The 25,551-nt window shown below is 40.5% G+C and overlaps 4 protein-coding genes across 6 annotated transcripts; 3 read left to right on the top strand and 1 right to left on the bottom strand.

Annotated features, from left to right (window-relative positions):
• Positions 1-1,116: 1,116 nt before the first annotated feature.
• Positions 1,117-9,397, top strand: utp25 (UTP25 small subunit processor component). Of its 2 annotated transcripts, none has more exons than XM_042389428.1 (12): positions 1,117-1,280; positions 2,426-2,465; positions 2,616-2,793; positions 2,889-3,137; positions 3,302-3,390; positions 3,557-3,967; positions 5,004-5,220; positions 5,316-5,518; positions 5,894-6,076; positions 6,404-6,513; positions 6,652-6,897; positions 8,595-9,397. In XM_042389428.1, exons 1-12 carry the CDS (start codon positions 1,180-1,182, stop codon positions 8,848-8,850), a joined length of 2,283 nt encoding a protein of 760 aa, XP_042245362.1. In that variant the 5' UTR covers positions 1,117-1,179; the 3' UTR covers positions 8,851-9,397. The 2 variants fall into 2 exon arrangements, with proteins under 2 accessions (XP_042245362.1, XP_042245361.1); XM_042389427.1 differs by having other exon boundaries at positions 2,616-2,799.
• A 173-nt stretch (positions 9,398-9,570) lies between these two features.
• Positions 9,571-19,496, top strand: LOC121881486 (b(0,+)-type amino acid transporter 1-like). Of its 2 annotated transcripts, none has more exons than XM_042389266.1 (6): positions 9,571-10,384; positions 17,321-17,454; positions 17,633-17,762; positions 17,855-17,979; positions 18,078-18,165; positions 18,289-19,496. In XM_042389266.1, exons 1-6 carry the CDS (start codon positions 9,686-9,688, stop codon positions 18,517-18,519), a joined length of 1,407 nt encoding a protein of 468 aa, XP_042245200.1. In that variant the 5' UTR covers positions 9,571-9,685; the 3' UTR covers positions 18,520-19,496. The 2 variants fall into 2 exon arrangements, with proteins under 2 accessions (XP_042245200.1, XP_042245199.1); XM_042389265.1 differs by lacking the exon at positions 9,571-10,384 and adding an exon at positions 14,967-15,694.
• Positions 12,885-14,461, top strand: LOC121881487 (b(0,+)-type amino acid transporter 1-like). Its single transcript, XM_042389267.1, has one exon. It carries the CDS (start codon positions 13,718-13,720, stop codon positions 14,453-14,455), a length of 738 nt encoding a protein of 245 aa, XP_042245201.1. The 5' UTR covers positions 12,885-13,717; the 3' UTR covers positions 14,456-14,461.
• Positions 19,497-19,510: 14 nt separating the features above from the next.
• adprs (ADP-ribosylserine hydrolase) lies at positions 19,511-23,072 on the bottom strand. The gene is made up of 6 exons (XM_042389264.1): positions 22,653-23,072; positions 21,735-21,831; positions 21,392-21,599; positions 20,977-21,164; positions 20,665-20,765; positions 19,511-20,379 (listed from the first exon to the last, which is right to left on the bottom strand). Exons 1-6 carry the CDS (start codon positions 22,837-22,839, stop codon positions 19,988-19,990), a joined length of 1,173 nt encoding a protein of 390 aa, XP_042245198.1. The 5' UTR covers positions 22,840-23,072; the 3' UTR covers positions 19,511-19,987.
• Positions 23,073-25,551: the final 2,479 nt, after the last annotated feature.

Below are 25,551 nucleotides of genomic sequence, written 5' to 3'. Positions count from 1 at the left end.
TTTCTCTGTTTCTGTAAAGCACGTTGGTAAATTTTTGTTGATTTTAAATGTGCTCTAAAACATAAATTGACTTGATTTGTCTGTGTAAATGTCTTCTACCCGGGGCCCCAACAAAATGTCAAGCTGCTTCTGCATCACAGGAAACACAAAGCAGATGTTCTGCTTTTGTTAAGAATGAAAATTAACAGAGATTTGTGGGAAAGTAGGTTATTTCAAAGCATAGTACTAATACTGAGCAAACTATGAATGAAATGTCCAGAAATACATGTCTCTATTTGCAGTGTTCTTGCATTAACATTTAAGGTGTACTATATTTCACTTTTTTTTACCGAGTTTTAATTATGTGAGTTGAAATGTACTCTGTTATCTGAACTATTGTTCCTTCTGGACAAAAATATGAGCATCAAATCCTTCATCACTCTGACCTGACCCGACCTGAAAGGACAGGTTCACGATTTTTCAAGTGTGTCTTAAAACAACAATAAAGTAACCATATGCACACTGAAAGAGGTTTTCCTTGCTGTAATCATTCCTCCTGTTCATACTGGCTGTTAAAAGATCCCCTTCAAATGTGCTTTCAATGTAAGTGATGGAGGCCAAAATCCACAGTGTGTCCACACTGTCATTTGTGCAAAAATGCATTTAAAAGTTGATGTGAAGCTTATATGAGGCTTCAGCAGCCTGAGTTAGTCATATCAAGTGGATATCTCCACATTTACAGTCTTTTTAGCATCAAATTCCCTCTTTGTGTTTCCTCGGACAGTGTTTCCCTGTTGAGCTGCAGTGGAACTATAGTAAGAAAAAAGAGGAACTGTGGCACTAAAAAGACTGAAGCTTCATATTAGCCTCAGATAAACTTTTAAATACATTTTTGCACAGGAGGACTGTGGATTTTGGCCCCCATCACTTACATTGTAATTGCATTATGAAGGGATCTTGTAATGGTCAGTATGAACAGGAGCAGCGAGAAAAATGTTTCAATGTTCATTTGGGCGCCTGAATGTTGTTTTAAGACAGATTTAAAAAAAAAAAAAAAAAAAAAATGGGAACCTGTCCTTGAAACTCAAAGTGCAAACCTGTAATGTCACTCCGGTCCTGTAGATGGCGGTAATGTGCTGTTAATAACAAACAACAACCATCAAAGAAGCCGCAGAGAAACACGTGTAGCTCAGTGTCAACATGGGCAAAAGAAGGCAGAGCAAACAACTTTTCACCAATTTGTCTAAAAAACAGAAGAAACACTTGAAAGAGTTTGGAGAGGAGCATCCATTTCATGATGTGTGAGTTGCAAAGTAAATGTGGGCTTGTCTTGAAGAGATAGTAAAGCTTGTTAGCCAACTAGCCGAGTGACGAGCAGCGGCTGGAGTAACCGTCTATTCAAACAGAGTTAGTATGTTAGCTATAGATATGTGTCATTATTACTATCATAAAGAGAATATTAGTTGTTTTGTTTGTTTAACGTGGTTTGGGCTTTTTATGTAAGACCTTTTCAGTCCATTTCGTCAATTTAAAATGCAGACTAATGTTATCATCTGAAAGTGCTTTTAAAGATGATGCCTCACATGCCTACTCTATATTCAATTTATTATCCATAATAACTTAGCAATTGGCTAGTAGCTAGCAGAAAGAAGTGAAAACAATAAGAATATCAGTAGCAGACACATGTGCACTAACGCAGTGCAGGTTAACTTGTGTAGTACCTGACTGATACACATCCATACATGGGCGCACTATCATCACTACATAACCTTGTGTAATATGCACTGCCTTACCTGGATATTGGCTGGATGCTGGCTTAAGGTGTGTGAAACAGGTAGAGGTAGATGATTCAAATCTTACACTTCAGTGAAGAGTAATGTTTTTGACCAGATTAAGAAACTTCTCTGAACACACGTTGTATAATGGAAATAAGGCTACTTTGGAGATAGTATTTGGGTGCTCTGACATAAAACATTGTTTTTATTATACAGAGGTAACGTTAATGAAGAGGTACTTTTTGCACTTCAATAACTATAAAGGCTTACTGAGACACATGACTTCCCTGCTCTGTATGTTCTGTTAATCTTGAAACACCTTCAGTTTCAAATATTCAAACAAACTAGTTTAATCAGAGAAACATAAACGTGTTACTTATAATTTTGGAAAATCATATGTGCATACGTGCTTTTCTGTCCAAGGATTTTGTTCTAGACGTGTCCTTCACACAGTACTTTCATGGACAGGCTTTCCTCTCTTCACCTCTCATCCACAGAGCAGCCTAGTAATTTAGTCACCTCATTGCCTCACTCTCAGGCTAATTTGCAGCTATCACAGAGCCTTACTTTTTTCTGACTGAGAGCTTTGTAACCATGTCATTATATGTTTATGGTATTACAGAAGATGCTTGTTGTTTAAGTTTATGTCCCCCTTTGTGTTTTTGTCACAGAGTCAATGAAAGACCTGAAAGAACTGAAGTAGTGGAACTGGTGAGTAGCACTATATTTCTTATGATACAGTCATAAACCCTGATTTATGAAATACAAGATTGATGATGATAATAATAATAATAATAAGGATTCCCTGGTATACAAGACAGTTTGTAATATTTCACTTATACCAATATTTTGCAATTGAAGCCAGCAAGTCCAGAACATTCTGACGCTGATCCTGATGATCTGGAGGAAGAGGAGGATGAACCAGAGCAGAAAACAGCCTATCAGAAGCTTCTTTCAACTCTCAGCCAACCCGCCAGTAACGACCAGAGTGAAGAGGAGGAGAGCACCGATGATGAAGAGGGAGAGGAGGAGCTCCTTGGTGAAGGCAAATAATTTATCTCAAACACACCAATGGACAATAAAAAGGCCAACATACTGCAATCGACTAAATACAATTTTGCTTTTCTATCGTAGGGGACAGTGATGCAGTTGGCGATGACAGTGAGGACGGTGATGAAGATGAAGGGGAGGAAGAGGAACCTGAGGATGCAGATGAAACTCTGACTGAAGTGGTTGAAGGGAGGGAGGGGGAGGATGAGGAGGAGAAGCAGGCAGAAGATGAAGAGTTCATAGACAAGGAGCATGAGTCCCAGTTCTGCCTGGAGAGCAACTTCATGGGTGAAGGAGAAGAGGAAGACACTGAAAGCACTGCTGACAGCAAGGGTGAGAAAGGAGTGAATTTCTCCTCAAAAAGCAAGATTTCTATTAGATTTGTCAGATGCATCAAACTGTGCACAAAATAAACAAACTCCTCTCGGAATTAGACAACTTTAAAAGTGTGTGTAGTTGAGATATGTTTTTTTTTTTTTTTCCCTCTTGATTTGCAGACATGTTTTTACAGCATTTGGACACAGAGCTTGGTGAAGAGGATGTGCAAAAGATTACATCTGGCAGCAAAGCCAAGACCCAGATAACGGTATAACTGTTTTACTTCTGTTAAATGTTTTGCATGCATAGATTTCACTATTATTATAGTTTTAGATGAAAACAACAAGCAAGCTTTTTTCATTAGAATAAATCTTGCATTTTAACCATAGTTAATGTGCTTTTCTTTCTTTTGTATCTGTCGCTGCTGAACTCAGTGGCCAAAATTGGGCACTCTTCTCTGCACCAATCCCTTGGAGAAGTTTGGCCCCATCAGCTCTCAGAAAGACACAAACCCCCCAGTTTTCCACAAACTCGTGGATGCATGTTGGAAGGATTTAAACCAGACTTCCAACCCTAAAGGGGCGGCTGAAGAGATCAGCCCTTTCCAGCTGGAGCTATTGGCTCTCATGGGCTCCTACAAAGATCTCTACTACCCAGAGACCTGCCCTTTGAACCAGGGCCCACAGGTTCGCAGTGCGTACTGCCTCCACGCTCTCAACCACATACTGAAGGCCAACTCCCAGGTTCTAGCTCACAACGCGCAGCTAAGAGAGCGGAAAACTCAGGCTAAGCCTGGAGCTGAGCTGCAGGAAGAACCCAGAGACCAAGGTCTGACTCGGCCCAAGGTAAACTACTGGATAAATACTTTGTTTCTGAACAGAGCTGCATAAAACATTTTTAAACATCCCAATTAAAGGTACCCTGTGGAGTTTTTGACCCCTAGTAGTGCAATCTTTTTAACGGTGGGTCCTCATTTTATTTGTCTCATGCACATGCACCTTGGTGACACATTACACATTCCTGACAATGGTTTCACACTATTCCACTAATCTAAGGGTGACTGTAACGCACCAAGAAACACAGCAATGTACCAGCAAAGTCACAGTAAAAGACGACTGCTCGCAAGTAAACATGGATATAAACAATGCAGGTTTGAAAATGTTTTAAAAATCAGCTTTGCAAATGTTTTATGAGGAAGGAAATACATTCAACAAGTTAAGCAGACCTCAAGGATACACACATTGTTTTAGTGAATTACACATGTAAACACAAACTTTGCTTCTTTAAGAGGACTCCACAGGGCACCTATAAGTGTCAAACTCATTATGATACTTTGTTATTCACTCTGCGCACTGTGATAGCTCATTAGCACATAGTGTTTTTCTATCTCACACACACTGTGTTAGATTTACTGAACCTTTTACACCAGTATCAGGCATTTTCGGTTGTTGTATCTATTGTATGTTCTTCTTATTATGTTATTTCTCCAACAGTCCCACAGCATGATACCCCCATATACATGTATATTGCTCTAAACTACTGTGCTACAGAAGGATCTGCGCCTCAGGTGCTTTACTGTTTATGGCGTCATAAATTGTAGTATTACAACATACATTTTTATATCAATGTAGATTGACTGATATAAGGGATATAATATTGTCCAGTGATTTTTCTTTAATTATTGGGCTAATAGTTTCCCTCAATCCCCCTAAGGTAATTTATGTGTGTAGTCCATGAATGTTATCCCCTATCATCGCTTACCAAAATACCTAAAATGTACAAATATTCAAAAACATAGTATTTAATTCATTAATTTTTGACAACTTGCTCTCTCATGATGTTGCATTACAATTACATGTGACGTTGTTACACATATGGCAGGTCTTGATTCTTGTGCCGTTCCGAAGCGGAGCATTACATATTGTCCAGACAATCATCAGTTTGCTGGAAACCAAAGGCAAGAAGATGGTGGTCAGCAACAAGAAGAGGTTCAAGGAAGAGTTTGGAGAGGAGGTGGATGACAAACCATCCAATCTGCAGAGACCAGATGATTACCATGCCATCTTCTCAGGCAATGTTGATGATCACTTCAGGATAGGTACATCTGGAAACAAAACAGAAGTTGACTTACCTTTGGTGAATCTCTTCCATTTTCCTGTCTGAGGCCCTGTTGCTGTCCTCTCTCTTCACCAGGTATCTCCATCATCAAGAGCAACATACGCCTCTATGCCCCCTTCTACTCATCAGACATCATCATCGCGTCTCCGCTGGGCCTCCGCACAGTGCTTGGAGCTGAAGGAGAAAGTAAGAGAGACTTTGACTTCCTCTCCTCCATCGAGATGCTGGTGATGGACCAGACAGATGTCTTCCTAATGCAGAACTGGGAACATGTCCTGGTAAGAAAGCACAGCTCTTCTGACCATCAGTGTCAACATCTGGTATTACTGCTGGGGAAGATGGGGTACCATCTACTGTCCGACAACCACTGTAGAATTTGATGAATCACAACATTTTCTGTCATATTCAGCTTTAAGCAAATAGCACCGGAGCCTTGACAGAGCATTTCAGACTAAAGTTTGACTCATTGAAGTTTCTGAAGGGTGATGCTGATGTTTTTGGGTTCTGCTTGGTTTAATTTACTGTAAAAGGTTGTGATAAATAATCTATGAGCAGATAATTTTAACAAACTATTCCTATCAGAAGTTGCTATTTTTGAGGATTGTCTGTATATTTGATGTCTTCTGAAAACACACATTGTCCACCCCCACCAGCATGTGATGAAGCACATGAACCTGCAGCCTCTGGACTCCCATGGAGTGGACTTCTCCAGGGTGAGGATGTGGAACCTCAACAACTGGGCTAGACATTACCGGCAGACGCTGGTGTTCAGCTCCATCCAGGACCCACAGATCAACAACATCCTCACCAAGCAATGTGTCAACTACCGTGGACAGGTACACTTCACACTCAACATTACACCTGCTCCAGGGACTGAACATACAGTGCTGACTGCAATTTTAGTTGATCATACTACTAAGAGGTAGAGCAGCTCTGGAGACAGACATGATCTCATAGTTGTAGATAAGAGTTAATCCTCAGTGGCTGGAGCAGTAGCCACCCTAAGTTGTTTACTGTGGTTTGAAAGATATCCCAGGAAAGTCCTGGCTGTGAAAACAGTGAATCATCACCAGTTACATTTTCATTTGTATTTTGACCAGCGTTTCTTAATTGTCATTTGATGTTGATTTTTAAATTTAATTATCTCTGTGGTTTTGTCTCAGATTGCCACCAAGAACATCCCAAAAACAGGTTCCATCTGTCAGGTGCTGGTTCAGCTGCCCCATGTGTTTCAGATGTTCTCCTCAGACAGCTTCATGGACCATGATGCTCGGTAAAGTGCTCCTTTCAGTTTATTAGGTTATATTGTTCCAAATCACAGAATGTGCTGCAGAGATCTTGGCCAATATTTTGGTTGTTCCCAACAATATCTAAAGCTGTTTCATTTCTGCTGTTCTCCATCCTCCTATAGGTTTCAGTTCTTTGTAGATAAAGTGTTGCCACAGTACAGGGACTCGGTTATGTCCCACACTCTGATCTACATACCCTCTTACTTCGACTACGTCCGGTTGCGCAACTACATGAAGAAAGAGGAGATGAATTTTGCCAGCATCTGTGAGTATTCCAGCAAATCAGAGGTGTCCCGAGCCAGGCACTTCTTCCAGAAAGGGGACAAACAGTTCCTGCTCTTCACTGAACGCTTCCACTTCTACAAGAGGTCAGTTCTTTTTATGGCTTTGTTTGATTTGTGGGGGATTTTGTCTTTTCACCCAGTAAGTAGAGTACACATCCAGTCAGCTAGTACACTTCTCATGAAGGTAGGAGTAGGGTGTTGTTGCTGAAAGACACCAGCTGTTCAGTGGATCAGACTGGACATTATTAACCACTTCATGGATAAACATCACAGAATTTGAAATGCATCCTTATGGTATTAAATCCTGGAATCACTGCTTTGCCGGCAAAAGTAAGTATAAAGACAGTGATCTTTATTACCTTTTTAAAGGTTAACATATCACCTGCTGCAATAACCTGTGAAGGAAACACATGTGATCCCTTTTACAGAGTTCAAAAGTTAGACCACTTACTTTGATTGTGTATTTGTGACTACCTTGTCATGTGACTGGGTAGTCCTTCACTGCGGCCTTTTTGGCTGGACTGGCCACCAACCAGCCCTGTAACTGCGGTTGTCCGCAGAGCAACTGAATGAGTGATGAAGTTACACCATTGGTCAGCCAACCGAGTGTTGGAGTTTCCCCATTGGCCTTTGCCCTTTCAAAATGAATCAGCATAAGATGATGGAAGTGGAGGACAGCAGCATGACACACAGTGACTGTGTCTCCTGCTTCAAGCTCTGACGCTCTCAGCTCCGGTGTTAAATGCAGCAAAGTTGGCTAAACTCCTGCTTAAACAGACGCATACCAGTGTCTCCTTTCTACTGTACAGTGTGATCGACTCTCCGGTTGACAGTGCTGTCAGCAGCCAGCAGGAGAAACACTTTGCAGTGTGTTTGGATTTTATAACTGAACTAATACCAGGATGCAAGCTTTTTATTTCTCTGATGTTTTCACATCACAAACAATGAACAGCATTAAAACACGAGTCTTGCAGGTAAAACATGTGACTCATGTAGCTGTTATATCAATTTCGTGTGGGGCAGTTGCTCTGCAGGTGCGCTTGATTTGACTGTAACTGCGATAACCAGGTGGTTAACCTCCTGAATTTGCACCCAAAATGCTGTCAAAACTTTAATTTACCACAGTCTCCATGGTCATCAACCAGGAGTGAGGCAGAAAAAAGGCACAAAGAGGCATGAGGGAGAGTGCAGACTTAAAGCACCCCAAATAACAATCAGACAAAACACTCAATACAGAAAAACAAGAGATATCTGCAGAGTGAAACAGATGAAAGAGCTGGAGGAGTTAACAGATAATTAGAATAGTTAGAATCAAAATCAGTTCTCTTTCAAATCAAACACCCCAAAATATGATTGGAAAGTATTGTTCTTGCAACTGCATTCATAACCTTTTTTTCTGACTCAAATGTAGTTCAACCATGTCATGTGATGCTTCTTCAGTACACTTTAACATAAAATATTACTGGGACCACTACAGAAAATTGCAGATGAACTTTTAATATCCAGGAATTCACATTATAGACACTACGACTGACTATCCCTGTAAAAAAAAAAATTGGCCTCAGTTTCACACATGACCATACACGGTCCAGCCATATACTAGGTTTTGACCTAGTCTTTTTTATTATAGTCGAATAGTAATAAAACACACACATATATTTGTCGGTTGAATGAAACAACAAGAATGTTATTCTTCATACATTTCAGAAGGTGTGCTAATAAAATCATGATTGCACTCAATATTGCAACAGCCCGGATAACGTTTGACATCTTTTATTTAGGTACACCATCAAAGGGATCCAGAACCTGATATTTTACGGACTTCCCTCCTACCCGCACTTCTACAGCGAGGTGTGTAACATGCTCTCAGCGGGCAGTCAGGGGGAGGAAGCTAGCTGGACCTGCACTGCCCTCTACTCCCGCTACGATGCCCACAAACTGGCTGCCATCACCGGAGCCCAGCGAGCCGGACAGATGCTGCACTCCAACAAAACTGTTCACCTCTTTGTTACAGGAGGGGAAGATAAAGCCTCCTGATGGGGCTGGGTAGTTAAAAGAGGGACCACTGGACTGAAAACATGGTAGCTATCTACAGTACTTCATATAAAATCCCATCAGGATCTATTCCACAATGCTTTCCATTTTATTTGGACAGTATTGTATTCACTCACTCATGCACAAGGAATAAAACATGTTTATTGGCTTTGTTTAATGTGTTGTAGTTGGAAGTCGTTCTGAACAATCAAGTCAGTCATGTCAAGTCACACACAGTTGAGTGAAAAGATCATAAAATTTAATTGTGATTTATATAGATTGTATTTATATAGATTGTATGCGTTATCACTGTGATAAGATAGTGTTAAAACATCACTCACAGGTCAGCTATGTTTCCAGTTTCAACATATAAATATTTTATTATGTTGATTTTCATGTAAACAATTTGAAAAGATTTCATATTTGTAGCAGTACCTGTCTTAAAAGTGCTCAAATGTTCTGAAATTGGTAAAATAATGACCAATGACTTTTTTATGGTTCTTAGTCTAGTGTCATACTACAATTACAATATAAAATTGTTTCAAATCAATCAAGGGTGTGTTGCCTTTGTTTTCTGGTTAACTATTTTAGGAATGTTAAGCCAGAAGAATTTAAACTAGTACTAACTAATGCTCTGCCAAACAATCTCATTCTTAATGGACACTGATCCCTCTAAGATAAAGCAAAAGGCAAAACAGGACCCACCCACAGTCATATATTCCTTCAACATAATTATTAACTCCATGAGTTGCTGCAAGAGTACTTTGGCCACAGAATTATAGTGTTGTCTCATTTGGAACATGTGTTGGACAACAGCAGGTCTGTCACTGCTGCGATTATGGACGACAAGACACAGAAGCTTAGCCTGAAGCGGGAACTAGGGCTGGTGGGAGCCGTATCCCTCATCGGAGGGACAATGATCGGATCCGGGATCTTCATGTCCCCGCAGACGGTGCTGTACACCATTGGCAGTCCTGGAGCCAGCTTGGTGGTGTGGGCATGCTGTGGTGTGTTGGTGATACTGGCGTCTTTCTGCTACGCTGAGCTGGGCACTGTCATAACAGAGTCAGGTGGAGAGTACATCTACATCCTCAGGACTTCAGGACCAGTAGTTGCCTTCCTGTTAATCTTTAGTTCTGTGTTGTTTGTGAGACCTGCTGGTGTTACTGGCATCGCGCTGAGTTTTGCCCAGTATGTCGTAGCTCCGTTCTACCCGGACTGTGCCCCTCCAGTGCTGCTGGTTAAGTGTGTGGCTGCAGCTGCAATTATAACACTAGCCACTGTAAACTGCCTTAACGTTCGCTTTTCAGTGTCAGTCCAAGTGTTTTTTATGGTGGCCAAGGTCCTGGCCCTGGCAATCATTATAATTGGAGGTGTGGTGATGCTCGTCAGAGGGCACACTGACAACTTTGAAGACTCCTTTGAGAACACAAACTTGGGCATCAATCCGATTGGTATTGCTTTCTACCAGGGACTGTGGTCCTATGATGGCTGGAACAATCTGAATTATGTGACGGAAGAGTTGAAACGTCCAGAGGTAAGTATAAGGGGATAAACAGTTTGAGTGTCAAGTGTCATTGCACTGAAGGGAAACCCAATAAGGAGGCACACTGACATTGGCTGTTCTCCTAACCATCACCCTAAAAAAATAAGGTGGAGAAAAACAGTAAAGTCTTATAAGAGATGGATCCCATCATTAAAACTATTATACCACCCAAGCAAGAATATAAAGGATTCAATTAATGTTTAAGCTTTTATATCCGCTATAATACACTAGATTTTCAATGTCATCCTACATGACATACACTGTATAATGTCATGTAGGAGTGAAGTGAAAATCTGCAAGGAACAAAGAGCAAATGTACTGTATGTTTCAAGAAATGTTAATCAGTATCAGACCTTTATTGAAAAATTAAAAAGAAAATGTATTTTATAAAGCGATGATCATCTCTGTTGGGAAACTCTTTCCTCTGGCTGCCTACCAGACATACAAAATGAACCAGCTGTGGTAGCAGGCACATTAAGACAAAGTGTGATGACTGAGGCAGGACAATGGTGACACAGGACAGGTGATCCACTTAGACAGTCACAAAAGTATTATCAACCAACTGCTGTAACCACACTCGTGTTCTAAACTCACACTAAAATAATAAATAAGGAGTCCAGTGACCCAGTCAATGTTTAACACCATGCCTCTGGGACACTCCTAAGATCACTCTCTATCTGATCTACCTACTGCTTTTTGAATGTGGAGGGGTTTTTATAAAGACCTGTTCTGGGTTTGTTTGGTTATTTGAGTCAGCAGTGTGTTTGTTGTGTGTCAAGAATCTGCTTAAATTTACCTGCAAAACTTGCAAAAAAGATGAAAATGTTTCAGGTGTAGTAGGTACATTGCAGTTTTATACTAACCCTGCTGAGAGACTTGCCCCTTGTATCAACTCAGACCCTTTGAAATTAAAGTATGCCACTAGTGGTTTCATTTGTAAGGAGTAATAATACGATCACTGTCAAAATTTTCAGGGATAGAAATAATTTGGATTGTTTCATCTTTGGGTTTGTGTCACCATTATACTGACACTAGAAGTTGTGTCAGGTTATAAGAAGCTCTGCATAACTACTTATAATCTCAAGTCTAGTGAAAGGTTAACTTGTTGTGGTGCATCCTTTTCTACAGGTTGAGGGTATAGAGGTAATAATGAGCAATGATTTCATTGGCAATTGTGTGTGGTGTGACTTGCCTCTTGTGCTACACTGCAACTTACTGTCTGTGCAACATTATAACAATGTGTGCTGTGAAAGCTCTGACACAGTTCGTTTCTATCTTCTGCTTCAAGGTTTTTCACAGTTCCAAAGTATCACATTTCCCTAAAACTAAGTTTGCAGTAATTCTGAAACAATGCGATATCTTACATAGTCTGCAGAGCATAAAAAAACTATTTTTAGTCCTGGTCATCATGTCGAGGCACTTCTCCCTGTGATGGGCTCTGTCTTGATTTAGAGTTTATTGAAAGGGTAATTTCTTCTCATATTGTGACATAGCTGTGACGTTACATGACAGTAAGCATATGATCTACAGCCAGTTCAGAGCATGTCAAATGTCCTCTGTGAATGTCTTTGAGGAGGCAGCAGAACTGGACCACAATGAAGAGTGATAAACATAGACTCAATCTGAAGATGGAAGTAGGGATTATAGGAGCTGTGTCATTCATTGCTGGCACCATTATAGGATCTGGGATCGTCATATGCCGCCCAGTATGTGCTGTCAGCTAGCGGCAGCCCCATGGCCAACTTTGTCATATGGGCCTGCTGTAGGTTGATAGCCATGCTGATGGAGCTCTGCTATGCTGAACTGAGAACAGTCATTCCAGAGTCTGGAGAGTTTATCTACATTCAACAGACAATGGGGGGAGTGGTGGCCTTTATATTTGTCATCAGCTTCTTCATTGTCATGAGGCCTGCCAGTGCTACAGGAGTCGCTCTGAGTTTTGCTGAATACGTTGTGGCCATGGCTGTACCCCTCCACAGCTGGTGGTGAAGTGTGTAGTTGCTGGAGCAACTGTGGTGCTGGCCAGTTGTTGCAGAAGCAAGAACTTGTAGGAGGCCATGGAGAAGAGCTTACAATTGGCCTCAAGCATTCATCAGAAATACTCATGAAGCTGAGGCAGAACCTTCTCCACACAGTTTTTTAGGCAGAGGGACTGCTGACTTTGACTGGGGATATTGTCAGGCAGTGTAAGGATCACTTCAATGAAGTCCTGAACCCAACCAACACAGCCTATGTCGAGGAGGCAGAGTTTGACGAAGTCTTACCCATTTCCCTGGCAGTGGTCACTGATGTGATCAAAAAAGTCTTGGGGGCTCTCTTACCGGGAACAAGTTCTAGGGATGGATGACATTCACCCTGACTTGCTGAAAGCTCTGAATAGTGTTGGAATGTGTTGGATGACACCCCTCTTAAATGCCTGGGGACTGGCAAGCAGGGTTAATGTTTACCATTTTTACTATGTTTACCATTTTTTGGGGACTGGAGGGTGTGATCCAATTATAGAGGTATTAAACTGCTCAGCTTTCCAGGGTGCTGAAAAGGAGGCTTCAGATGATTTGTAAAGCCTCAGATTCTGGAGGAACAATGCTGATTCTGTCCAGGTCATAGATTAGTGGACCAGCTCTTTATTATTGCAAGTATACTGGAAAGGTCAAAGGAGTTTAACCATTCCGGTCTACATGTGCTTTGTGGACTTGGAGATAGCTTACAGCTGTGTTCTTTGGGGCGATTTGTAGGGGGCACTGTAGGAATATGGTGTGCCAGAGATATTGCTACATGTCATCTGGTCCTTGTATAATTGGAATGAGAGCTGTTTCTATATTATCGACAAGAAGTCAAGTGCATTCCCTGTTGATTTTGGGCTAAGCAAAAAGAAGAGATGCAATCCTGAGGTCACCATCCCAGGCACTCTCCACCCCTCAGCTGTGCCAAGAGATTCTGTCCTTCAATCCCTTATTACTGATTCTAGTTGTTATTTTCAAGAACAGAATCAAGGACACAGCATACCAATTTACAGAGTCCTAAAAATGTTACTACTATGGATTTGGATAGAAACTCATAAATATCAAACAGTCTTTGCTGTAAAAAAAGGAAAGAGTGATTTGTCTGTTAAGAGAATGCAACTGATAGTAACGAGCAAAGTCGAAGATGAATAATCATTACACACCTTGGTTTAGTGGCTGTTGACAGGTGATTTCACCTCGTACTGATTTCACCTTGTACTGTTGACCTATTACCCAATAGTTACCAGTTAACCGACAGCCAGTTCTCAGCATGTCCAGTGTCCTATGTGAATGCCTTTAACGAAGCAGCAGCACTCAAACAATGGAGAGTGACAAAAACAGACTCAATCTGAAGAGGGAAGTTGGGATTATAGGAGCTGTGTCGTTCATTGCTGGAACCATGATGGGATCTGGGATCTTCATATCTCCCCAGTATGTGCTATCTACTATTGGCAGCCCTGGGGCCAGCCTGATTATATGGACCTGCTGTGGGTTGGTGGCCATGCTGGGGGGGCTCTGCTATGCTGAACTGGGGACAGTCATTCCAGAGTCTGGAGCAGAGTTTATCTACATTCTGCGGACAGTGGGGAAAGGGGTGGCCTTCATGTTTGTCTTCAGCTTCATCATTGTCATGAGGCCTGCCAGTGCCACAGGAATCGCTCTGAGCTTTGCTGAATATGTTGTGGCCCCCTTTTACAATGGCTGCACCCCTCCACAGCTGGTGTTGAAGTGCATAGCTGCAGGAGCAATTGTGGTACTGGCCATAGTTAACTGTCTGAGCGTCCGCTTGGCCACACTTATCCAGGTGGTGTCCATGGTGGTCAAAATGCTGGCACTGGCAGTGATCATCTTGGGAGGTGTTGTAATGCTTTTCCAGGGCAACACCAGGAGCTTTGATAACTCCTTTGAAGGAACAAATGTTGGTGTCAGCTCCATTGGCATTGCTTTCTATCAGGGCTTGTGGTCCTATGATGGCTGGAACACTTTGAATTATTTAACTGAGGAGCTGAAACATCCAGAAGTAAGAGTTTCACAGTTTATTATTCATAAATTAAATTGAGAGATTAAAGGATTTTTTGTGCAATCAACCATGGTAAACTGTAGGTTCTTTCATCTTTTTTGTCATTCAGTGTTTATTGATTTTGCTGGGCAATCAGTCAGCCATTCAACAAAACAAGAAATTCACATTGCCCAGGAACACCTAATTCCCTCATACATACATCTTTTTTAAGATAATACTTCTATTATGAGCCTTTTATCTTAGAGGCTTTTAGTGAATAAACAAGGTGACAGTAAATTACAAAATGAGTGGATATGCTGAGGTAAATGTTTAATTGACAGAATAGAGCTGCCACTGCAGTCCAGTAAAAAGGTGATCATATCCAGATAAGGGATTGCTGCATAAAATTACTGGGCATGCGGAGTAGTTAATGTTAAATTAAGGTAACCTACCTTGAACAGTTTTACTGCCTCTTGAGCTGTAATGTTTTGTCTATCTTAATGCTTGCAGTCTTGTGTGTGTGTCTGCTCTGTAAGAGTGGATAGCAACTACAGTACCTTGTGCTCTCTAATTTTTGTGGCCATGGCTGACAAAGAACCTGAAGCCCTGAAGATGAAGCGGGAAATTGGATTGATTGGCAGTGTAGCATTAGTTGCAGGAACCATGATCGGATCTGGTATATTCATGTCCCCACAGTTTGTATTGGTCTATGTGGGAAGCCCTGGAGCAAGTTTGTTGATCTGGACTGTCTCTGGAGTTGTAGCTATGTTTGCAGCACTGTCCTATACTGAGCTTGGGACAATCATTCCTGAATCTGGTGGGGACTTCATCTACATACTGAGGATCTATGGTTCATTTCCTGCTTTCTTCGCAGCAATCACTTTTATCCTGGCTGTGAAGCCATTCGGCATTGCAGCAATGTCATTTAGCATTGCAGAGTATGCCATAGCACCCTTTTATGTGGGCTGCCACCCTCCACAGCTGGTAGTGAAGTGCGCTGCAGCTGTGGCCATACTGATTGTTGCCATAGCCAACATCTTGAATGTCCGCATTGCTGTCAGAATCCAGGTGGTCTTCTTGGTGGCTAAGGTGCTGACGTTGACATTCATTGTAATTGGAGGGATTGTGGAGCTCATACAGAGCAGCAGTGTCATTGTGGAGAATTTAAAAGTTGAGAATGCGTTTAAAGGCACTCAGTATTCTTTGAGCACGCTGGGAATGGCTTTTTATCAAGGACTCTGGTCTTATGCTGGCTGGTACAACTTGAATTATGTCACTGAGGAGATGAAAAGACCAGAGGTGAGACTTTAAAAAGCTGGATTGTGCCTGTTGATGACCGAAAAGCAAAACCTCCTCTCCGAAAAATGCAGTTTTTTGAGAAAAGTAAAAAAAACTTGTTTTCTTACAGAATGCTATTTATTAAGGATACCCAGTACATAATACACTGTTTTTGGACTATATTATTATATTATGTGTTAACAATACCGACTACTGCACCTCTTCCACTTAGTGCATTGGATATTCTATTATTTATTCAATATTTTTCAAACACAACAGTCCTTCTGGTCAAGATTATGCAGGAAAAACATGAATGTCTTATTGCCAAACTGGGAGGAAAATGATAGTGGCTAGCTAAATTGTAAAAACTAAGATGAACAGTGTTACTTTTTGACCTTCTCCTTTTCATAAGTTTATTTCAAAATAATTTATAAGTTCATTGAATATATGGCAGTTCAGATCTTCAGTTAACATGCTTGAAAGTTTCTATATAGACTGCAACTAAAGCGTTAAAGGTGTCAGTGCTATGTTACATAAAGGCAATCATGGTGTGATTGTAAGAAAACTTTTTTATTGGTGCAATTGCAGTCTTATCTAACTGTGATAAAGGTATGTGCCTGTGATGTTATCATCTTTATCGGTGCAATTAATATAAAGTAGAAACATGTAGCAACAAGCAGCAGTTAAAAAACAACCTGAATATTTTAAGAGAAAAAAGGTAAACTGAACTTTTTATTTGACAGCAAAAACAGATGAAGCCATTATGAGTGTCATGAAAGATTTTCCCTCACCGGTCTAGTTTTTACTAACTTTTCTCACACAATAGGTAGTTCATGATTATTTTATTCAGAAATTTCTTTAAATGGTAATGCTGTTTTAGTCTTGTGACTAGAAAGTCTAGTATGATGACAATGTGACCTTGTTGTGGGCATTTGGGCCTTTCGACAAGGGATGTAAATCATTTTCACTTTATTGACAATGGTTAAACCCTCTGTGAGATAACACTCATTGTTCATGGCAGCTCAAAAAGAAACTACAATCAGCCGCTTGAGCTGAATGCTTAAAATATTGTCGTGGCAAAAGGTCTAAAATATGTGTAATTGTACAGACTATTACTAAAAAGCTTTCAAGTTTTAATAGAGATTATTTTAGATAATTTCTGTTGTTAAACTCTTGGCACTTTGTGCACCAAACATTCTTTTTTTTCCAGATCTATGTCTTATTTAATAATAGAGGAGTGATTTTTGAGGGTTTGGAGGGCGATCCTTTTTCACACAGAACAGGTGGGGTGACTACGGTAGGGAAGATAAATACTGCTGAATAAAACATTTACTTCATAGCTGAGAGTTCCTGAAAATTTTACTCTGAGCTTGGAAGATGGTTGTTCCTTTGAATGAATCATTCTCATATTCAAGTTAACATTGTGTTATTCAGCTACTTTGAATTCCTCTGTTTGGCCCACAAACCATGTAGATCAAACCTGGAGAGAAAGAACTTTTGTCTAGCTTCAACCAGCCACATTTGTACAAAATAAATATTTTGGGGGGAAAAGCACAAAAACAGTTTCCATACAGTACATGTTTTTAACCCTATCTGTACGTACATATTAACCAGAGCATAAAAATTATTTTTGTTTTTTTGTCCTAGGTGAATCTTCCCAGAGCAGTTGTGATAGCAATTTCCCTGGTGACCGGCTTGTATCTGCTGGTGAACGTGAGCTACTTGACAGTAATGACGCCCAAAGAGCTCATGTCCTCCAATGCAGTGGCAGTTACATGGGGGTAAGACAGCACCTGATGTTGATGTTGACAGATTCAAGTAGACAGGCACAGATTGATAGTTTGACTTGCTGTTTCTGGTGTTAAAATTGCTTGTTATTTAAGGGGTTTTAATGTGTTAAGACTTTAGAGAAAGAATTGTGTTGCAGCTTTTGTGAGAACTTTAAACCCTTTTCCACAGGAATAAGGTGTTAGGAAGCTGGGGGTGGATCATGTCTGTAGCTGCAGCTTTGTCTGCTTTTGGTTCACTGAACGGGACGTTTTTCAGCGGTGGCCGTGTGTGCTTTGTTGCTGCCAGGGAGGGACACATGGTGAGAATCTTTCTAACTTATAAAAATGTGTATCATTGTTTTAAAATAAGATTGCTGTAACAGAGTTTCACTCAGTCTTGTTTGTTTTGTAGCCAGATATTCTGGCCATGGCTCACGTCCGCAGACTGACTCCATCTCCAGCATTGATCTTCACCACTATCGTCTCCTTGCTGGTGCTCATCCCTGGAGACTTCCAGAGTATCGTTAACTACTTCAGGTGAAGGCTGGCTCTGCATTTATTCTTACTTTCTTTTTTTTTTTTTAAATGCAATCTTTGTGTGTTTGTCTGACATTCCTCTTCATTGCTGTTGTCAGTTTCACTGCCTGGTTTTTCTATGCCATCACCCTGTCTGGACTCATCTATCTCAAGATTAAGAAGCCAGAGCTCCCAAGGCCATACAAGGTCAGTGTCACACATCTGCTCTCAAAGCTCTATCATCATAAACAAACATTTGTCTCAATTCTTGAACACCAGATGAAAATCAGCTTGTGTGCTCTTGTTCTCTTGTTCTTCCTTTCTCAACAGGTTCCCATTATTCTCCCCATATTGGTCCTCATTGCAGCAATATTCCTTGTGCTGGCACCCATCGTAGACAATCCTCAGATTGAATACCTCTATGTGTCTTTATTTATCGTGAGTGGAGTCATAATCTACATACCTGTCATTCATTACAAGCTCTGCCCAGGCCTGTTGACCAAGTTAACAGTGTTCCTGCAGCTGTTCTTAGAGGTCGCCCCGGCTGAGAAAAATCTGTGATTTGGACAGAAAAATCCAGGAGAAAAATGTGTTGTTTTGTTTTGTTTTGTTTTTTTGCTATGATACTTATGAAACATTGCAGTTTGCATTCAGTGGCCATTAAATATTTCCTCCCACTTCTCTCGACTACTGTTAACACACAACAATCTGCCTGTAAAAATGCTCCAAAAAGCATTAATCAGTTGGAGTTTACATTTGACTGTCTTAGAAGCAGTGTTCAATGTGCCCAGGTGCACTTAGTTTTCTTTTCTTTGCTGACATTCTTGAAGAATTGGAGAGCACATTTGTTTGTTTTGTTGCATGTGCAACAATTTATCACATGTGGCTTAGCAGAATATGAACTTTAATAGCTGTGAATTTCTGTTTCAGTTTATTGTGAACATTTATCTGCAGCAGGTTTCAGACCAAAGATCCATAAAAAAAGTATTCTGGATGAATTTAGCAACAACAAAAACCCATATATAGAGATTTTGGAGGAGCAAGAAGAGTTATTCTTGACTCCCTCTATTCCTGCACAATATACAGACACTAACGACAGCTCTCACTGTCTGCAAACTCTTGCACTGATACCACAGTGAGAAAAAGCACCGCAAGCTAAATGCTCTACTTTTTAGCTACAAGGGAAAAAAATTGTCACAATATTGCAGCTCCTCCGAGGTGCATGAAACAAAAAAACCAAAGAACCAAACTGCAGCAAACTTTGTCATTAAACACTTACTGTTACATAAACATGACTTGTGATTTCAATAATATGATGCATCGGAAATATTGTATGAAAAGAAAACAAGGTTTTTGTTCTAACACCAGCATATGATTTATAATTTCTTATGACTTAATATTTATATGCCATATATTTTGCTACTGACAATGTCTGCAATATTTGTTTTGTACTGTATTTGATTTGTGATTAAAAAAAAATACAGTGTGGATAAATGCATAAATGATTTTTGGGGACTTAAAATTCAAATAAAAACAAATGAAAGAGATTCTGTGAATTTAAAAAAACTTTATTAAATAATTGTTATACACCGGAAGGATAAACAAGACATGGCCAATTCACAGTGCAACTTTCACATGACAAAAGATTGTTCGACACAAAACAGGGAAGAGATGTATGGGGAAATGTATGTGTGTGTGTGTGTGTGTGTGTGTGTGTGTGTGTGATGTACTGTGTATGCACATGCAGACCACATTTTTTAAATAATCTGACACTTTGATATTTTCGTTTGCTGAAAAAATAGCCTTCCAGTATTTTTGCTTGCAAGCTTGTGAGTCTCAATATCTGCTGATCCAATTAGAAAGAAGAAAGAAAATTTGCTGTTTTCCAAGTAAAATAACGCTGCAATGTCGGAGTAGTTTGCTCTAAATCACAGGTTCTCAGTTAACCAACACAGTTCAGTCCAAAAAGTTTAAGTGTTTAATTTCTATGTGTCTTCGAGAGTCCTTATGTCAAAATTCAGTTGAGGCATCACTCTGCTCCTGTCTTCTTCTCTGTGCCGTTAGAAGTGTTTGACTGGTTTTCAGATGCATCTTCACTGCTCCGTCCCCCTGCTGCACTCCCGCCCCCCTGTGATGACTGGTGGTACAGCATGTGAAGTCGCTCTGCGTCCATGTCTGCATCCTCCGCCCCCTCGCAGCACTTTATCCAGGGCTGAGGAATGGCCTCGATGCCGTAATGGGCCCCAGCAATGGCCCCTGCCATGCAGGCTATGGTGTCTGTGTCCCCTCCCAGGGCCAGGCTGTACGCTATTGTTCTCTCCACGCCACAGTAGTTCTCTGGGAGGCTTTCCCGGGGCTGCAGGCAGTGGAGGACGCAGAAGATGGCAGTAGGGACTGAGTGGAGCGCTGCAATGCCGTTACCTGGAAGGAAAAGCAGGAAATGTTGAGGGATGTGAAAAACTAGAATGTGAGTTGCAAAACTGAGAAAAGCAATAAATTCTTACAACGATTAATCGAGAAATTAATTCAGATTCTGCTGATTAATCAATGATATAAGTAGTCGTTAGTTGAAGCCTTAGATACGCCAGTAGAAAAAATATAAGAATATAGAGTTTGCATGCAGGCCATGGAGGGACAGAAAAGGATGGATGGACATAAAAAACACAATCAAACAGACAGTAGGAAAGATCAGAGACAGATACTGACCCAGTTCAGAGATGACTTCCTCTATGCTGACCTTGCTCCTGCTCATCAGGTCTCTGATTCTATGAAGACGCTCACAAAACGGCTTCTCTGCTTCCTTCAGGCTGAACAGACACACCATGTTAAAGGAAGATGGACACTGAAAAATAACACTCCCAGTACAGCCTGAATTGGTCATTTTTGGGCCTTAAAACTATATTTTAAAATGAAATAAATGTTCCATGTTTCCTGACTGCTAACCCCAAACATATCTCCACAGACAGCCAAAACTAGACTTAATCAGATCTGAAGCAACCTTATTCATGTAGTACTTACATTCTGGCATCATTTTGTGACGCCTTGTCTCCCTCCACTTCCTCCATCTCTGTGATTAGCCTGCTGATGAACTGCTGAGGCAAGTCTAGCGCCCCCTGCAGGGAGAGATGGACAGCCAGTGCTTGCAGCACCGCCCCGTTATAACCCAGAGAGCAGGAGTGTGTCAGCATGGCGCCCAGGCGTGCAAACTGGAAAGAAAAGAGAAAAAAATAAATAAAAGCAATGGACCCACATGTCAGAATATAACTTTTCTGCTATCATGCAAACAACATTCAGTTTAAAAGTTTTTGATGTTTTGTGACTGACTCACAGCATTAATGAAATGACAAACATTACAATTCATGGCAATGTGCATAGCTTCAACATGCATGTCAACAAGGATGAAGTTTAGCTCACGAAGATGTCCACTGCTCACCCTTTTAACATCAGCCTGAACAGGGAAAGCCAGAGCGAAGGGGGCCGCCCTCATGGCCCCCCCGTTCCCAAAAGAGCCCCGACCATTAAACTGGTCCCTGGCTGGCTGGTACACGTCACTGAGCTGAGGGGAGGACAGCTTCTTCAACACCTGGATCACCCCAGAACCATAACCACGACCTGGAGATGTGCTGTACTCCTTAGCAAACCTAGAGGGGTGAGACATCAGGGCTTCACTGTGTGTGTGTGTGTGTGTAAGCACAGCTCTCAATTTACTTCACAAGCCTTTGAAACAATATTTTCACCACAACACACAAAAGTGTCAGCAGCACACATTTGTATACCTGCGAGCCATGTCCTGCTCATCAAAGCCGGCCCGGGTGAGAAGAGACTGGATCACACAACGTGCCATTGCTGTGTCATCACTGTACTCAAGGATACCTAAAACACACACACACACACACACACACACACAGATATAAATTCACCTTCCTCAATCAAAAGGCCTTTAACAGACTACAGTTTGTACAAAACTCAATAGCAATGTTTGAACTAGCACTACATTTACTTTCCTTACACTTTTTATTTTTGCATTTTAAATTCATTACATGACCAGGCACCTAGCTACATCCCTGAACTGTCACATCCACAACAAACCTTTACACATCACCTGAGATCCTTTTTGCACTTGGTCATTTGATTTTCAATATTGCTCAATACTGCTGTTGCTTCCATGTTGTACAGCACTTGTAAAATTTGTGTTGCAGTGCTACTTATTATTATTATTATTATTATTGTGATAATCTAATATTCCCTTTTCACCATTTACCAAGTAACAACATGTTAAATGTCAATGAATTTAACAATGTGAAATGCAGCTTGGTTTTCTCTGTTTTAAATTGAATACTTTGGGGTTTTGGACATCACTTTGGGTTCTGGTTATTTTCCCACTGTTTCCATGTCTTGCAGTTAATTACAGTACATTAAATTAAGATGAGCTATTCATAATACATGCATGGTTTTAAAAAGTGTTAAACCGCCTATTTAACGCTTCATTGACTCAGATTATCGCCCCAGTTTAGTATCATATATCTGACAGATGCAGGCTTGCAAAACATTAACAGCCCTATTTTATAAATAGACTTTTCAAGCTCTTCTGCAACACGGCTCGGCATGCCTGAAGAGTATAGTAGTCTGTGTTTACAGAGAGGAACCTAGCATGTTGCAATCTGGTGATTCAGAGATGTCATCCTGTCACTGACCGTTTCCTTTAGTCTCGTCGTCCAGGCTGTTGAGATGCTGCAGCACACTCTCCATGGGAACCTCCTCCGCTCCCTCAAACTCTCCGCCGACACAGTCGCCCAGCACAGCCGCCACCAGCGCTCCCCTGAACCGGGACAAAGACGCCGGCCCCCCGGCTGCCATCGCTCTCACTGCCGTCACTGCCATTCATTAACCGGAGAACAAGATTCTGAAGTAAACCGAGAAAACAGTCTGCTGGTCCGCTGACCAGGCTGCCAGACAGGGAGAGGATACAGCACAAGTGACAACAACAACAACTAATGTCCGCTCGGCTGTCCCTCTCATCTGCTTCCTGAAAACGCGTTGATGCCTGTTTGACCTGTTTAGGTCGTCGCACATAGAAATGCTGATAAATAGAGTGGGCTTTCATTAAGAAGGAGGCTGCAGTCTGATCTGGTTTATCAATTTCTATATAAGGAAACTAGGTGGATACCGAAATGAATATAATAAATGCGAAAAAAACATTACACTTTAAAGGACGGGTTCACAAAGTCTGTCTTAAAACAAGAGTCAGGAGCCCAAATTAAAATTGAAACATGTTTTTCTTGCTGTAATCATTCCTTCTGTTCATTCTGACCATTAGAAGATCCCTTCATAATGCAATTACAATGTAAGTGATGGAGCCAAAATTCAGAGTCCTCCTTTGCAAAAATGTATTTAAAAGTTTAGTCCAGATTAGTCAAATCAAGTAGATATCTTTCAACATTACAGTCTTTTTAGTACCAAAATTCCTCTTTTTGTTACTATACTTCCACCGCAGCTCAACAGGGAAACACTGTCCAATGAAACACAAAGAGGGAATTTGATGCTAAAAAGACTGTAAATGTGGCAGATATCCACTTGATATGATTAACTCAGACTGTTGAAGCCTTATATAAGCTTCACATCAACTTTTAAATGCATTTTTGCACAAAATGACTGTGTGGACACACTGTGGATTATCACTTACATTGAAAGCACATTTGAAGGGGATCTTTTAACAGCCAGTATGAACAGGAGGAATGATTACAGCGAGGAAAACCTCTCTCAATGTTCATATGGACACCTGACTGTTGTTTTAACAAACCTATCCTTTAATATTAAAAAATTTGAAGGGGACACTAAATTTACAACAGCATTGAAACATAAAAGGGCTTCTGAATAGCAATGACAACTTAAAATAGAAAAATATTTTTCAAAAGAGAAAAAATAAGTGCAATTTTTAAAAAGTAGTTTATTGAGTTTTACAATTGCATTATCCAAACTTAGGTATGTCCTGGGTGGTTTAGGATGCACGTTATTCTTGACTGATGAGTTCACTCTTCTCATGCCCCTTAAACGATTGTATTTTGCGCACATACATGTAGTCTTACGGTAGAGCCATACATGCGTTAAGCTCGCCCTCTGCTGGACAGGAGCTCTGAAACTGACGAAAAGTGAATGTCTTTGATTTAATAGTAAATTATTAAATAGATAACTGAGTTAAAATACTAAAACTGCGTACAAATTACAGAACAGTGTCTTCTCTCCATGTGGCCTCGACCTTGTTCTTAATTGTGCATCAATTGTGGAATTTGCTTAAAGTGCACAAATTTAAGAACAGTGTGACCACAACGTGGCAGCATGTCTACCAATCAAGAATAAATTAATTAATATAACTGTTGATCCTTTTCTTATCTCTTACACTTACAATGATATAAAACATGTATCTAATCCATTACAATTACCTGATTAATCCTGTCAAATTTACCCTCAAGTGAGAGTGATTAGGCCTATGTTTACTAAAAATTGTGGGGCTTAGACAGTTTGCAGATGGTATGCAGAAATCTTTTTACATGCCCTGAAACCATTCAGATAGAAAGACACACTTTTGTTGTGCCTCTTATGGCCACAGATAGTATTGTGCAGACCTAGCAATAATAACCATTATAAACTGTTACTTACAGTTGGTGATTATCATAACCTGCAAAAAAAAAATCAATCACATTTGCAAAAAGATTTAAACCATTTATAGATCATATCTTTTGTGATATCGGTTATTTGACGTCAAGATGAGTATATAAAGATATCTTTATATACAGTCTGCCATAAAGCAACAAAATAGGAGCTGTAATTTCTCTGCAAACATAAATGCATCGTTTCAGTCACCCAAGCTAAAATTACCGTACTGACATGCATATAGGACGTTTGGATATTTGAAAAAGCCAAGAGATGTTAAATTTGAAGACTATAAGCAGATGTAACGCATCTACAACCAAAGATTGCACTTAAAAAACAAAACTATAATTTTGCTGGAGAAAGCTACTACCAGTTGTCAACTGCCCACAGTATCAGGAGTAAATTATGGAGAACCCATCACTAAAAATTACGGTAACTACAGTGTTTCTTCTCTCACTTGTTCTTCTTTGTATTTATTTGGCCAGTTTAAAGGATTTCTTAACTTCATAGAGAGTCGAAAGCATGTGTTTCACTTGTGGGTGTTGTGTTGTTCATACAGTTTTTGCAAATTTAATTTATCAACGTTAGCCGGCTGCCTGTTCATACATGTTTTCCAGCAGCATCCTGCTTGCACACATAACCTGGACGACACTGAAGTCGGTTTCTGATTCGGTGTTAAGGGAAAAGTTAAAGGGAAAGTTAATGGAAACATAAATAATGATATTTAGCGGATAATTCACCGTTTTTCACCACTTACACTTGTGAAAAGTGATCCACATCGAAACAAAAAGCCTGACTGCTGTTTAAACCCATGCTCAGATTTGTGAAACTTTTATTTTGCTCATGAAAACAGAAAAATATAATTTCACTGATTATTTTACCATCCAGACCACATTAGACCAGGTCCAGATCAAAAACCACTATACTTAGACTTGCCACACC

This window comes from Thunnus maccoyii, chromosome 16, assembly GCF_910596095.1.
Source record: "Thunnus maccoyii chromosome 16, fThuMac1.1, whole genome shotgun sequence".
Classification (NCBI taxonomy): Eukaryota; Metazoa; Chordata; class Actinopteri; order Scombriformes; family Scombridae; genus Thunnus; species Thunnus maccoyii.
This window is presented reverse-complemented; position numbering and strand designations above follow the sequence as displayed.